The sequence below is a fragment of the Phyllopteryx taeniolatus genome, chromosome 17, assembly GCF_024500385.1.
Source record: "Phyllopteryx taeniolatus isolate TA_2022b chromosome 17, UOR_Ptae_1.2, whole genome shotgun sequence".
In the NCBI taxonomy this organism is placed as follows: domain Eukaryota; kingdom Metazoa; phylum Chordata; class Actinopteri; order Syngnathiformes; family Syngnathidae; genus Phyllopteryx; species Phyllopteryx taeniolatus.
Window position 1 is genome coordinate 19,952,080 of NC_084518.1, and position 15,528 is coordinate 19,967,607.

General features: G+C 39.9%; 2 protein-coding genes across 4 annotated transcripts; one reads left to right on the top strand and one right to left on the bottom strand.

The window, feature by feature from the left end:
* The first annotated feature begins 37 nt into the window (after positions 1–37).
* si:dkey-183i3.6 (LAT2 domain-containing protein) lies at positions 38–6,921 on the top strand. Of its 3 annotated transcripts, XM_061750785.1 has the most exons (12): positions 38–1,596; positions 3,157–3,209; positions 3,317–3,421; positions 4,886–4,928; positions 5,004–5,047; positions 5,169–5,202; positions 5,283–5,299; positions 5,397–5,442; positions 6,054–6,109; positions 6,200–6,259; positions 6,337–6,396; positions 6,467–6,916. In XM_061750785.1, the coding sequence occupies exons 1-12, from the start codon at positions 1,442–1,444 to the stop codon at positions 6,496–6,498; spliced, it is 705 nt and encodes a 234-aa protein (XP_061606769.1). In that variant the 5' UTR covers positions 38–1,441; the 3' UTR covers positions 6,499–6,916. The 3 variants fall into 3 exon arrangements, with proteins under 3 accessions (XP_061606769.1, XP_061606768.1, XP_061606770.1); XM_061750784.1 differs by having other exon boundaries at positions 6,337–6,916; XM_061750786.1 differs by lacking the exon at positions 3,157–3,209 and having other exon boundaries at positions 5,008–5,047; positions 6,337–6,921.
* Positions 6,922–6,937: 16 nt separating this feature from the next.
* pgk1 (phosphoglycerate kinase 1) lies at positions 6,938–15,326 on the bottom strand. The gene is made up of 11 exons (XM_061750775.1): positions 15,162–15,326; positions 12,561–12,611; positions 12,338–12,493; positions 12,121–12,265; positions 11,203–11,306; positions 11,010–11,129; positions 10,574–10,688; positions 9,200–9,379; positions 8,945–9,122; positions 7,935–8,033; positions 6,938–7,498 (listed from the first exon to the last, which is right to left on the bottom strand). The coding sequence occupies exons 1-11, from the start codon at positions 15,224–15,226 to the stop codon at positions 7,458–7,460; spliced, it is 1,254 nt and encodes a 417-aa protein (XP_061606759.1). The 5' UTR covers positions 15,227–15,326; the 3' UTR covers positions 6,938–7,457.
* Positions 15,327–15,528: the final 202 nt, after the last annotated feature.

Below are 15,528 nucleotides of genomic sequence, written 5' to 3' on the forward strand. Positions count from 1 at the left end.
TGTTTTCATTTAGCTGTTTTCTCTCCTATGTACGACAACGGCGCCAATGATCTACGTCAGCACGTCAAGCGCGTCAAAGCCACGAATATGAGCTACGTGCCTACAGCGACACGAAGCTAGTAAGGGCAAAGTCATCCGCGCACGACCTGTGTGGACGGCACGAAAAACGAAAGAACAACCGTATGCAGACAACGCCATACAATCACAACAAGGGAACTGGGAATGACCATTCATAGATAACAGTACTTTTATTGCTTTACATATGTACTGTATTGATAGCACACGCTTTAGCTTTGACAAAAAAGTAAACCTCGTGAAAATCGGTGGCGAAATGAACACGGTTACGACTTAATTTTAATGTCCATGCATTGCCTTTGACGGGAACGTCGACCTCCCGAACATGGCCGCCACGTAGACACGTCTGGGCAGCCGTGCTGCTATAGCGCGCTGGTTATTCTAGTCGTAATATCTATGGTGCTAGCTATGACGCAGACAATTCTAGAATTACATTTATTAAGAGTGTATTTAAAATGTTACACCGAGTCATTTATGTCTGTATTTAAATGCTAGCAACAATATCTGCAAGTCATTTGGGGAAAATTACCTCTGCTAACTCCCTCGCCTGTAGCGTTGCTAATGATTTGAATGTTAACAGTACTGTAAAATACCTGAACGTACTAAATTGAATTGCAAGCTATCTAGCTAGTCCAAGATGAAATTCAGTTTAAATGTATTAATACTCAGTTAGACAGCTGGTTTATTTACTATATTGTAGAACTGTACCCCATCATACTGAAAGTTGATAGTTACACAAAGACAAAAGTATTAGAAACACCTAATAGTATGGTGTATTATAACTCATTAAGTTCTTACGGAGAACCTAAATGCATTCTGCATGATTTGTAAGCGATCTTAAGATTTAAATGTTTGATCGAGTTTCATTTTAAAGAAGGGTTGTCTAAAGTAAGCGTTTGGGGCCTCAAAATGGGCCACAGCCCCATTTGTAATGGGGTCGTCCATTATCAGCGTAAAATACGGTCACGCAATTTCACAGCAATGTTGCAGAATGGAATGGACTCATTTTCCAAATTCTACATGCAACACCCCATAATGACAACATAGGACAAGTTTTTTTTTTTTCCAGAATGTTTCCAAATTTGGTCAAACTAAATAATGCTCTGCTGACATCGCTGCCCTTTTGCCACACACAGTAATAATAATAAAATTCCCTTTTAGAGGTGTTCAGAGAATTCCATTGAATTTGTGCTTGCTTTGTGCTCTGACATGCACTGTGGGATGTAAACAGGCGAGTTCATATCCCAAGTCATGTTCAATCAACAATCGACTTTACCACTTGTGGACTTGAGCTGTAGACAATGCAGTAGCTACAACTAAGTGTCATTTAATGCATCTTTGACTTTGTCTTGTGTGTCCACTTGAAATGAAAAACATTTTGTGGTTCGCGCTGAAGTTTCCAGTGTGTCTTGAATGTGTGACGGATGTGACAAGTTGTCGTAAAAGGAAGCCAACACACACGCTTCACCGCTGCTGTCGACTCGAGCCGACGCAGGAAGGAGACCAGCTGGACCACCAAAGGTAACGCAGCAGCAAACACCATGCAAATATTGCTGTAATAATTCTTTATTTTAGTGACAAAGTTGGATTTTAGATCATTTGTTAATGTGGATATATGTGTGTGTGTGTGGTTTTCACTTTGGAAGCAGAAACAAAAACCCATTCTACTTGGGAAAGACAAAATTAGTTTAAAGGAGATTAAAAAGCACAATTATGCTTATTGAATTATCAAATGGAAACAGATGATTTAAAAAAAAAAAAAAAACGATTGTGGAAAATTAGAAATAACTTTTTGGATCACATAGAAATGGAATAGTTGACATAAAATTTGCATTTGTTGCATTGGTTTTACTTGGGGGGGGGGGGGGGGGGGAGATAAGCAAACAAATTCATAACTATCAACAAACACAAAATCTTTTTTTGTTGTTTTTTTAATAAATGCAAAAAGTTACTTCCACACTTACGTAGGCGCAACTCACCCAATGTTTAATGTTTTATTCAGAAAAATCCCTTTGAAATCCTTTAATTACTAAACTCAGGTTTTGCTTTTGGTTAGTTTAGTTTGCTTTATCATATAATGTTTTAAATTTAATTACTTTCAGTAATTATAGTATTGCAAATGACTTGAAACAGGAAAATAAAATGAAAATCACTTTCATGGATCACAGAAACAGTATTAGTTCAAAAAAATACTGACGTGATACTATATACAAAACTAATTCACAATAATTATAAACAAACAAAAAGACTTTTTTTAAATAAACAAGCAATTAGTTTCACCCACCAACAATATGTATTGTTTTTATCATGTAATTAATACAATAAACGTTTCCTTTTCGTTTTGTTAGTTGGCTTTTGTAATGTGTTTTATATTAAATTACTGCAAATGATAAAACCTGATTACATAAGTGAAAATCATTGAGACTAATTCATAATTATATATATATATATAAATCCCCCCAAAATATTTTCAAATACAATGGCTATTTTTTAATTTATATTTTCCCCCCAAATATTCCGTTTTTAATTAATGGAATGCTCAGTACTGTGAAGTAGAATGCTTGGATTTGGCCTTAGTTGGCTTTTGTCCTGTACTGTATTAATTTGAATTGCTTATTTCGTTATGGCAAATTACACAAATGAGGCATTTTAAAGGCTCAGTGGGTCACTAATACAGTTCAAATGATATTGTACAAATTACACAGGAACGCATTCAATATTAAGGAGAATTTAGACATGAGCATGATATATTACTTTAAGAAGTAAAATATGAAAATAAAATGAGGCGCACGAAAATGGATTTCAGGAAATAATTAATCCCGAGCGTCACTGTCAAATAGATTACTGGTGGCTGTCAGTATTTGTGCTCATTTTTAACTAGCTGAAGTGCTGATGAATTATTCCCCCTAATTAAGTTCATTAATAGTCTGTTCAGTCAGACAAAATACACTTTTACACTTGTAGTGCAACAAAAACTTTAGAAACACCTCTTAGCGCAGTCTTGCACCACTGACAAGCACGGTAATAAATGTTAATTTAATACTCCATAATGAGAATAGTTTACCGTGCTTTTGTTTTAAGGCACTTGACCGCAAACTCTCAGAGTTTTGGCCAACCACTTCCTGGAGGCACAGGTGTGTATAGTTTACAGGAAAAAAAAAAGACTGCAGATCATGTTTTTTTTTTTTTTTTTTTTTAACCTGCAAGGACAGGACAGTGTTTTAATAAGTGCTGCTTTCAGGTATGCTGGGAAATTCCAGCGTGCAGTGTGCGGTAGCAACTGCTGCGTCGCTGGCCTCGCTGAGTCTGTTGGGCCTGCTGTGTCTAAGATGCAAGAGAAAGTCCAGTAAGTTCGAAGAACCAGGCCTTGGGATGTTACGGTGGGGAATCAGGATAAATAATTTCAATTCAATAATCAAACATCAAAACCATTTTTGTTGTCTTAAATGTGAAAAAAAATGGCATATGACTGGTTTTATTTATATTTCTTTTCAGTACTGATGATTGCACATCCTTTAACAGTATTTACGATCAGGGGCATGCCACAGGGGTCACTCCCAGGGCCCTTGATTTTCCAGATTTGTGTTGGAATCAGGATGAGGACTAAAATAAATTTCTTAATCTTAAATTTGGACTGTTGTTAATCATCCATCTTTAATCTGCAATTATGAACAAAGGCCTAACTCAGGGATTACGCCCAGGTTTCTTACTTTTCCAAATTTTTGGGAGAGAATCGGGACATGACCAATCAATATATTTTCAGATAAATGTCTTGTTTTGGCATTGTTATACTGATTATGCTTTTATTGCCCTACACAATTGCCCATATTTCACAGGATTTATGATCTGTGGCACACCTCAGGAATCAATCCCAGGCCTCTTGTTTTTCCAGATTTGAGGAAGAGAATCAGGATAACATGAATCTAGCGCTTAACCTCACCATCTAAAACTCCAGTTGCTATTCACATTGACAATAACAAATGACTTCCCAATCAGTCAATCGAATCGTTATTCTGAAATAGATGTCATTGTCCAACAAATGAAAAATCTAATTTGATTATTTGTAAACTATATACTACTGTATAAAACTATATTGACCCAGAAAGAGAGTACACTGGCACGTTTTGGCATGCTGTGTTCTATCTGCCGTCGTGAGCGGTGTGGCAGGTGTTACAGAGTCCAGAAAAAAAAACTCCCGTGTCCATTGTATGCAACAATAACTCACCCTACTCTGCCTCCGATTGGCTAGCACCAAGACATGATTCGTACTTTTGATTCTCTGTGTGTGGAAGCTCTTTACCAACACACACACACACAAGACATGTCTTAAAACCATGCGTCTACAGACGCAGAATGAATATGCTTCATGCGTCCCTGCTAATTTTTGTGGGTCTCCAACGCGGGACGCACGTCAAACGAGATCCCTGCATGCCTTAAAATGGACAAAATCGGCATTATAAGATAGATTTTACTTGCATCATCTTGAACATCTTTAAAAGCATCCATGAACTGTGACGTACCCCAGGGATCACCACTAGGTCGAATGCTTTTCTGCATTTCTGCACATGGTATTGTATGAATACGCAAACCTCTCCCCAAAAAGATTTTCACCATTTTAAAGCATTGGTATATTTTTGTTTTGAATTAATTTTTAAGTTTATTCCTTTTTGGGGCTACTGGCTTGAAAATATTAGTTTTGGCATGTTTTCATTTAAAAAAAACCCAAAATAAACAAACCCATTTTGTCATGAATAGGTTTTGCAACAAATCTCACTAAAATCTGCATTATTTTGTCTATTTTCCCCCACAGAGACCATACACGAAGATGCTCAAATATACAACCCGCACACATTGTAAGTATCAGATTTTGTGACACACATTCTAGTCATATAGACTACATGAATAGTGACATATTTACTTTTTGACAGCCAGCGTGAGGGGAGCAGATTTGCTGTAATGCAATCCAAAAGAGGTAAATCCTCCAACTGCTACCATACCATGTATAATGGGTTTTTATTATATTATCCGAGTCATTTCTACTCAAACATTTCAGTTTTTGGGACATTCTAATAAATTACGGTTTCATTTTTCAGTCACCAAAACCAATCAAATGATCACATCCTCAAAGTATGCTTTTCACATTAAATTAAATCACAACTATCAATCAATTAACCCTATTTTTAACAGTTTTTGTTTGTATTTTCCAGTGAGGACGTTTGTCCAAGTGAGTTTTGTACAATCTTGGAAAACTACACTTTACGAGACTTCTGTTTTCTATCTGTCAAGAGCTGTGTCACCCATTTAACAATTATACCGCTTAGGAGCTGTTGCTGGATCACCACCCAGAAGTTGGGAACATATTTATGTGTAAGTATTGAATTCTCATCAACATCTAATGTGACAAATAGTGACCTTTGTTCATCATAAATGCCTCGCCTCAAACAGCTGTCTACCACCCCAATGGAAAAAAAGAATTTGCAAGCATTTATACAAAAATAAAGGCTTCCTCTCAAATAAATACCCGTTACTCTTTATCGTTGTGCGAATAAACCACATTGGCCGTTATTTGAGGAAATATGCTCTCTTTCTACTTAAACAATGTCAACATTTTAACATTAGAAAATGGGAACATTCCTTTTTCTTTTCAAGAAAACAAATTGCCTGATACTCGCCGCACTTGAGCCAAAAAAAAAAAAAAAAACTCCCCTAACCACTACTTCAGGAAATTCTGAACTCGCTTACTTGAACAAGGTCAAACTGTTTACGTGAGCAGTTTGTGCAAAAATAAAGGCCTCCTCTCAAGTGCACAGCTGCTCACTCAAACAAGGTCAAAACGTTAACATTTGTACAAAGGAGAGCCTCCTCTTCTGCCTTTAAAAAAAAAAAAAAAAAAAGCCTGGTGTGCACTGCAACCATGAGTTGAGGAAATACAGCACTTTCCTTCACTCACACTGGATCAAAATGTTTTGCCTTTGCAGAGATCCACTCCCCGTCACAGTTTATGAAAATGAGCTGACGCCATTAAAGATGAAAGGTGGTCTCTTTCCCATTCAAATACCGTACGGCACATAAAAAAAACACCACTTGAAGGCCATGTAGTCTAACATTAACATCTCGTCTTCAGTTGCCGATCCCGTCGTGACTTATTACGCAAACGTGGTTGGCGCGGCGCTGATAAACAACGGTAGGAGACGTCACAGCATTCGTTTCAATTTAAGGCCGAGGTCTCGCACTTAACAAAACTGCCCGGTCGCCACGCAGACGCCGACGACTATGAGAACTCCGAGTTCCTGGCACAAAACGCTCACCAGCTGGAGAATGGTAAGCGCATCATCACTCCCTGCCCACAGACAGTTATTGACTTTAAAGTGTCCTCTTTTCTTTGGACCAGATCTGTTGTACGAGAATGAAAAAGCAGCCTGACGTGGATGTGAAAGAGGACACTTGCTCATATAACCAGGCTGCCACCTGGTGGTCAAACAGTGATTCCCAAACACTGTCGCCAGAGATAGGTGTGCCACGGGAAATGATCCAATTTCACTTTACTACAAATAATGCGTCTTTGTTCATCTATCTATGCCAGCGACATATGGTGACACGCAGTGGCGGCTGGTCAATAGATGCACAGTAGCGCCTCTTCAATGCAATAGATTGGGCCAAGGTGGGGTGTCATGGAGGAATGCACACTCCCACCACGGAGCGAATAAAACTTGCGTCTCAAGGCGCCACTGTATATTTTTCGGACATTTTTGTTCAACGGTCTGCCCAATGTAAAGTATGTGCCTTTGCTCAATAAATGTGAAATACCGGTCAAACAAAGAAAAATGACTTTCAGTTTCAGAAGGAATACAAGAGCAGCGGAAAGGTTTTAGGGACATTTATTAACTTGAACAGGCGACCAGAACCGTCAGAAGGTGCACAAACGCCACATGAAACGCTCCTTTATATCGATGCCCAATGTATGTGTACAAGTAGTGATGCTGTGAATATCCACTAATCACACATAATTTACATGGGAATGACTGGAGGAGCGTAACACGGGCAGTCTAAAATCTGTAGTGATGTCAAGTTTTCATCACGGCAAAATAACATTCCACCTTCACAATGCATCTACTCTAGAAGTCCTCGAGTTGTGTTGCAATAAGGCAGAAGTTCTACTCGTCACAGATTGATCTGCCATAATTGCCCACTGAGTGTGTGTGTGTGTGTGGTTTTTTTTTTTTAATTATTATTATTTTTTTTTAATGCAGGGTCCGCATGAGTTAACACTAGACTGTTTTTTAGTAGCTACTCACCTTTCAGAATACATTCACACACGCTCACGCTCTCTCTCTCACACACACACACACGCACACACGTCAGCGGGTTGATGGGAAGGAGGTTTAGACGTTGCTCAGGGCGTCCACTCCGGGGAGAACTTTGCCTGAAAGAGCAAACAAGTTAGAAAAAGCACACCACATTAAGGATTGGGAAGTTAATTTTAATTGGAATACGAATTTGACTTATTTTGTCAGCTTGGGGAACATCGTTCCATTCAGTCTGTGTAACTTGTATTAGCGCTGCAACGATTAATCAAATAATTTGATCATATTTCAAAAAAAAAAAAAAAGAAAAAAAAAAGGTGGATATGGAATGGAGGGTAATGAAGTCCCTCAACAATTTTCCACCTTCCGGAGTTAGTATCAGAATGCTGTTCTCTTCAAACACTGTGCTGATACACTGTGTAAGCGTACACAGTTGCCGGGCCTACCGTTAACAGCTCTGACGCTTTGGCGACGAGAACAACCTCACTGATACGATGTCATTTTTTTTTTTTTGTCTATCCACAATTTACATCTTAGTTTTATTCTTCCACTCACCTTCCAGCAGTTCCAGGCTGGCTCCGCCTCCAGTGCTCACGTGGCTGACCTTGTCCTCAGTGTTCCACTTGGCACAGCAGGTGGCAGTGTCGCCCCCACCTGCACATCACACAGGCATCGATTACATTAAAAAAATAAAAATAATGCGCCAAGTGAATATAGCTGGAGTATCATTCCTACTGTGCCGACTTAACCCAAATTAGTAAACGCAAACAAAGAAAAACCACGTGTAATTTATGTCCCCACCTCTAAATTTTTTTATTTGTATTTACATTTTATTTTATTAAATTGCCAAGTTTTAAACTGTAAATAAACCCCAACCTATATAACACCATACCATAAAGCAAAACCTTAACTATTATTTCAACTCATCTTACAAAATTAACCTTAAAATGGATTGATGATTTTAATTAAATATATATATATATATATATATATATATTGTTTTTTTAAATGCACCAGAACTGCATGTGTGTACATGACTCTCGACTCTCCGTAACAACCCAGGCTAAACTTAGCTCCTCCCCAACCTACAAAGCTTGTCCCTCAGTTGCGATATATCACTGACACAAATTACTATGTACTGTGTTCCTACGATTTATAATTGCCTATAGATGCCACAAGATGGTGGCAAAGCACCACTTTTCCATGAGACAATTTTGCCTGCGCACAAAAAAAAAAAAGTTTAATTAGTTTTTCAGCGAATTATGCAGGAGACATTGTGCTCATAAACTTACATACCTGGCAGAATTTTTTTATATATACGTGTACCATTCCTTAATGAAAACCTGAGTGGTCAGGCATAACATTTATTGTTTTCAGTTATATTTTCCAGAAATTACTGTATGACAAACAATTCAAGGGCTATCAATAAAAAAACAAAATCAACTAACTTCTTGTGCTGTGTGACCAAGTTTTATGCCGCTGCGCAAGCTAGCGCATTGCGTGCAGTTGTAAACCTCCAAAAACCGAGGACCCCCCGTACGCGCAAGGCATCTTGTGCTTCTTACCGATGATTGTGACGCAGCCCGACTTGGTGACCTCTACGACCTTGTCCATCAGGTTCTTGGTGCCCTTGGCGAAGTTGTCCCACTCGAACACGCCCACCGGGCCGTTCCACACTATCTGCTTGGCTCGGCCCACCGCCTCGCCGTACGCCTTGGAGCTCTCGGGGCCGCAGTCCAAACCCTTGCGGAAGAGACCGTGACAACAATAACACACTCATGTGCCACTTGGTGGAAAGCCGACTTGGTCCCCCTACGTACCATCCAGCCAGCGGGGATGCCGGCGGAGACGGTGGCGACGCCCGTGGCGGCCTTCTCGTCAAACTTGTCGGCGGTGACAAAGTCGACGGGCAGCGTGATCTTGACGCCGTTCTTCTCGGCCTTGGCCATCAGGTCCTTGACGATGCCGGCGCCCTCCTCGTCGTACAGGGAGTTGCCGATCTGACGAGAGGAAAACAGAAATGCTATTTATTTAAACGAACAATATCGAGTATTTCATTTCGCCGATTTGTGATCCATAATGGAATCGGAATAGCTAAATTCTCTGTGACACGAATGAGGGCGAGCGCTATAAAAAATGGTGGATGGAAAAATGTTGTCGCTTACGACAATTTCCAAGTGTGGTAAGAAGTTACCTTGGCGGGTACAAATGCAAGTGTTGCAAACCTGCTTTATCTCGCTTACTGCCACACCGATTCAGTCCCATTCAGAGACTGTTTCAGTTATCTGGCCAAGCAAATAGCGGTTCTTCATTTAAACACATGAGGACGTCAATAGAATGCAGTGCTTGTTCTGAATTCACGGTGCTGGTGCCAGGAGGTTAGATAGCGTTAAAGACAAAGGACACACTCTTTTGTTGTATGACTGGTCGGCTGCGTTGAATGTTCCGGTCTGGTTTTTGGTTGAGGAAGCAGCAGGTTCATTAAGAGGTCATTCCAGAGCACATTTTGCAAACATTTTACTGTGGCAGATCCACAGTGCATGGAACGCGTCAGTCGGAAGGACTAACAAACAACAATGGAGGAGAACGAGGTCTTCCTCCCTTTACTTCGCCACCCGGAGTGAGGAGACTCCTCTTATCCAGGAGGAGACTAAGGGCAGCTGCAGCAAAGTGGAGCGTGAAGGGTTTTTAAGTTTACTTAAAACTTTTTCTGAATAAATTACTTCATGTTACTTCATCCATAATCTTACAATACTAAAAGTTGATTACCAGAAAGTCTTTTACTTTAGAGAGGAAAAAAAAAACTTCACTTGGATTTTTGATTACTAATGAATTAAGATTCAGTACTTTTTTTTTTTTTTTGTTATTGTATCATTTGGAAAAAACAATACTGTTATTTCACTTGAATTTTGCATTCAATTTTAGATGAATAAATTGTACTATGCAGAAAAAAAGGTTGCATTTTTACGAGACAAGAAAAATTGTAATACGAGCAGAAAAGGTCACATTTCCGAGATTTTTTTTTTTCCTGAACAAATTGTATTGATTATAATAAAAGGAATCACTTTTCTGGCTGTGTATCCTGCTGGCCCAATGACAGAATGTTGGCTACAGCTTTTAGTTTTGGACTTAATTACCTAATGTTGTGGCCCGTGACTGTTGAGAGTAAAGCAGTTGTTTTCCAATCCGCTCACCTCCATGTTGTTGAGCACTTTGAGGAAGGTGAAGGCCATGCCGCCGCCGATGATCATCTCATCCACCTTGTCCAGCATGTTGTTGATCAGCTGGATCTTATCTTTCACCTTTGCCCTGCAAAAAAAAAAAAAAAAAAGCAAATAGGTGTAGCCTAATGGCTTAAAGGCCAAAAACCAACACTGTGATGGTTCAATATTTGATGCAGATATTGTTGTTTTTTTTATTATTATTGATTCTCCAGCTAAGACTTTATTCATTGATTATTAGACTTGTATTGCAATACGCAAAATGAGAACAAATAACACTTAGATAAAGCATCGGGTTCAAGTGGACTCTGAGCCCATCAAACAGTCAGTAGTAGAACACAGCGACGGCATGTGACAAGCGTGAAAATCAATACGAGCAGCAAGAGCGAATGTCAAGCGCTTCTCTCACCCGCCGAGGATGGCCAGGAAAGGCCTCTGAGGTTTCTCCAGAGCCATGGCGAAGTAGTCCAGCTCCTTCTTCATCAGGAAGCCGGCCGCTTTCTGGGGCAGGTTGACGCCCACCATGGAGCTGGAGGGAGGACACGATGGCGCGTGACGTCGTCGTCATCATCATCAGTCGATCATCACAGTGGCGAGCTCACCTGTGGGCTCTGTGAGCCGTGCCGAAGGCGTCGTTGATGTAAACGTCTCCCAGTTTGGACAGAGACGCCCGGAAGGAGTCGATCTGCTCCTGGGAGGCCTTCGTCTGTCACGTTTTCACAAGAACAGGAGGTGTCACAGAGAAACCACCATCTTTCGCTACATGTTTTTACACATTCATGGGAGCAGGAACTCCAAAAAAACTATGAATATTGTAATAAAGAAAGGTTTTAATATTACAAGAAAAAGTTATTTTACCGGATTTTTTTAAATTTATGTGAACATTTTATCGTGTGGAAAATAGTTGTACTTTTGACACCAAAGTCATATTACCAGAAAGTCAAATTTTATACATTTTACGTGAATAAATTACAGAAGTAGAAGCCAAATTTCAATGGACTTAACTTGCAACAGGACCCCAAAAAGGCATAATATTATCAGATTTATTTTATTTTTTTTTTTATTTGAATATTATTTTTTTTAACGTAAATAAATTATATTATGTGGAAAAAGGTATCATTTAAGTTGTAATTTAACAAGGAAAAAAAGATGACTGGTATTAAGAGTTTAATATTAGCCCCCCCCCAAAACAAATGGAATTATTTTATGTTCATTTAACTTTTTTTTTTTTTAAACCCTCCGTGGATGCTTCCGCTGGTGAAAGTGAAGCATTACAATGCAGTGGATACTTATAACGTAATATTATAATGACGTCTGATGGAGAGACTTGTACAGTAGAAATGAAGCCACGCAGGCTGCATACCGAGCAGGCCTCTCACGACAGGAAAAGCAACACTGACCTTCAGGAGAAATGTCAGCAGCTCCCAGAAGCAGCATTTATCTTAGCCTTGATCATTTATCCTACCTTATATCATATTTATTCATATGTGCGTTTCAATTCAACCTAGCGGGCGCGTCACCTTGTTTCCAGAAGAATCCTTGCCCTTTCCCTCCTCGGCCACGTGGAAGCGGAGGTTCTCCAGCAGGATGACGGAGCCGGCGGCCGGGTTGGCGCAGGCTGCCTCCACCTCGGCGCCCACGCAGTCCTTCAGGAAGGTCACGTCCCTGCACAATGGAGGATTGTGTAAGGTCCTGGACCGCCGACGCGATGTTTAGTCAGGTCAAAAATGTTCTCACTTTCCCAGCAGGGTCTTGAGCTCGGCGGCGACGGGCTCCAGCGAGTACTTCTCCGGCACAAAGTTCCCGTCGGGGCGGCCCAGGTGGCTCATCAGAACCACCGACTGAGCGCCGTGATCCAGGCAGTGCTTGATGCTCGGGACGGCCGCCTTGATCCTAAAACAAGATTAGAAGGTCATGACCTTTCTCAGTGAAGAAAAAAACAAAAACAAAAAACTCCTACCTCTGGTTGTTTGTGATGTGCTTGTCCTTCATGGGAACATTGAAGTCAACCCTGGAGGAAAAGATGACAATGCTGAAAATAAATGGACCTTCTCAAGAAGACTCCATAGCTGAAATATATATATATATATATATATATATATATATATATATATATGAGGATTTTATATTACATGCCTTACTGTTTATGAAAAAATGGTTGAGCGTTTCTATGGGGAAAACACTATTTTATGATAAGTCATCAAGAGAGAAAACATCATTTCATGAGGGAAGAAAATGTCAGACGTCAGATGTTTTTATTATAATAAAGTAGTAGCATTAAGAGAAAAAGGTGAATGTTTTTTTTTGTATATATATATATATAGGAAAACCACAATTATTTTAACCTATAAATATAAAACCCTATGATTTGAGGAGACTGACTTTTTTGGGGCGGACTTTTTAATGGGGGAAAAAAATGCAATGATGTTATTATCGAAGCTTCATAACATTACGAGAAAGTTCTAATTTCATGATGAAAACGGGTTAGACTTTTTAATGGGGAAAAAGTACTGCATTTTGTTAAATTACAATTAAGTCATTAAAAAAAAAGTAATATGACTAGTCATTTCACAAGAAAAAAGATGAACATTCTGTACTACCGGATGAATGTATGGAATCATCACGGGAGCAACTCAGTGTGATTTTACCGTTGTCTTTTGACATTTACTCATCAAACTCATGACATTATTTTCATAAATTAAAAGTTATTCTTAAAAACACCCCTTTTCTCATATGAGGATGATTACTTTTTCCTAAATTGATCACTGAACTGAATGATAGCAGAGTTGCGATGATGCGGGCCTGACTGCACACGAGCACGTGCCGCATCCCTCGTACGCCGGCATTACATAACTCCCTCCTCCCCACCTGATGCGCCCATAAGCCGACACTAGCGTGCGCACAATGCCATACCGTACTGTAAAAGCATCGTCTGGTCTGGAACCGCACCGGTCAGCTATTCACCGGCTTTTTTTGGCAGCCTCGGGCGTGCATTCGATGATCCAGCGCCTTACAAACGCAGCACTTTTTGATAGTGGCAGATAGCCATGTCATTGTTGGCTTCTGATCCGGTCTAACAAATGGGCAGACGTTAGCTCATTTCAGGGGGGAGCCGAGCAGATTTTTGGGTGCTCTGCCCCATTGTCGGTATAGCAACGTCCCGCCTTGCCTCGTTTTCATTCAGGCCCACATTTTTATGAAACGCTCGCAAAGACACGCTTGGGCAAGCCCTGGGTGTGATATACTTGAAGCTAACGCGCGGCTGAGACGTATCACAAAGTGCGTTTTGCGGTGAACCTTGACCTATGCTGCCTGTGGCTGAGAAAGCCAATGTGGAACCTTTGACATTTCCACAGTGGGCGAGTGGGTGGGTGTCAGGTTCAAATGCGGCCTTCTAATCAGACAAGTCCAACGTGAAGACACAGCCATGAAAAGACATTTGGGGGTAAAAAATGAATTATTAATAGGAAGCAGCGTATCCATGCAGCACATCTGCCTCACAGTATCGGGATTGAGATTCTACATGATCTCGTTTGGGCTTTTCTGTGCGTGTGCTTCCGCCCACATTCCAAAAGCATGCATGTTAGATTCATTTAAGAAGTTTATTTGGGTGATAAGGGGTATGGTGATGATTATTAGTTTTGTAAATGTCAAAGATTAGCAACAAAATTGATCAGACTGCATTGGTACTTCTTATGTAGTTCCTAATACTCCCCCTGGAAACCTTTGTGGTGAAAAATCCCTCATTGACAGTCATTAAAAGCCCATTACAGTAAAGTTTATATTAAAAGACAAAACCAGGCATTCTGCAATGTCCACGTTTAATTTAGAAGATAGTGAGATTTAACATGTTCAGTGTTTTCCCACCAGATTCTACCACATTTCCATTTTCTGCCAAATAATTAAATGCATCTATTTCTGTCAGTGATATTACAGATTTAATGCAGATATAGTTTGTTGTTAATGTTCGACATATCCAAGACTAATTGCCAAAGCCCCACCAGGCTACTATTAATTATATGGAAAAAATAATGTTCATTTCAAAAAATAAATTAAAAAAAAGAAATAGTTCAAATAAGTACTATAAATAATACGGTTAAAATGCTGAAACGACAAAATATTTTGGTCAGGGCTGAATTTGATGGAAAAAAAATACTGGCGCATTCTGATTTTATTGCCGTTTATATATTTTTTTTTACGTTTTAGGAGGGCAACAAGGGTGTCACCTCCATTAACGTAGCAGAATGACAATATTCAAAGGGTTTATTGTACTTGCTTCAACGCCATTTGCACCAATATTAATAGCACGGTAGTGGAACGATTCTAAAATGCGACAAAATTAACTTCCGGTGTCAAAATGGACCCTCACGCCCCCTGTTATTTCACCACCTTGTATTTCTCTAAAACTAGTTGCTATAATAGCTATTCAACAACTAGCTGTCAGAATACTCATGAAGCTACGACAGCGTGAACAAATTACAAAAAAAAATAATAATACAAAAAACAAGAGTTAGCTAGCAAGCGATTCCAATCGCCAATAGACTTCCGTGAGGCGATTTACCTCATGATGACTCGCTTCCCCTTGACATCCACCTTATCAAGGGTGAGTTTGTTAGAAAGAGACATTTTTTTTCTTCTTCCTTTCTGGTTGATCGGCACGTCACGTTCCTCGCTGTGTCGCCTCCGCTTCGGTGGCTGGCTAGCTCCCGAATGACAGCAGTGACCTTAACAGCAACCAGGGATAAGGAGGTTGGATGAGGACACGCCCTCCTCCAAAGTGATTGGCTGCTGTTGGGAAAGAGGGCGGTGGGTTTGATTGGCCGAGCGTGATGTCATTCATCTGACGTCACACCTGAGGCGGAAGGTAAGTAGCCAAACGTCGCGTTTTACATTTCTAGAAGGCAAATGTGTGTGTTTTTTTTAAACTA

What these genes read in the sequence shown, in the direction of transcription:
- si:dkey-183i3.6 (XM_061750784.1), top strand. Translation starts at nt 1,442, where the DNA reads ATGAAAAACATTTTGTGGTTCGCGCTGAAGTTTCCAGTGTGTCTTGAA. An exon ending in GACCAGCTGGACCACCAAAG is followed by an intron (nt 1,597 to 3,156) that starts GTAACGCAGCAG and finishes TTTTGTTTTAAG; the next exon opens with GCACTTGACCGCAAACTCTC. An exon ending in TGTAATGCAATCCAAAAGAG is followed by an intron (nt 5,048 to 5,168) that starts GTAAATCCTCCA and finishes TTCATTTTTCAG; the next exon opens with TCACCAAAACCAATCAAATG.
- pgk1 (XM_061750775.1), bottom strand. Translation starts at nt 15,226, where the DNA reads ATGTCTCTTTCTAACAAACTCACCCTTGATAAGGTGGATGTCAAGGGG. An exon ending in CACATCACAAACAACCAGAG is followed by an intron (nt 12,494 to 12,560) that starts GTAGGAGTTTTT and finishes ATCTTGTTTTAG; the next exon opens with GATCAAGGCGGCCGTCCCGA. An exon ending in GCATCCCCGCTGGCTGGATG is followed by an intron (nt 9,123 to 9,199) that starts GTACGTAGGGGG and finishes CTCTTCCGCAAG; the next exon opens with GGTTTGGACTGCGGCCCCGA.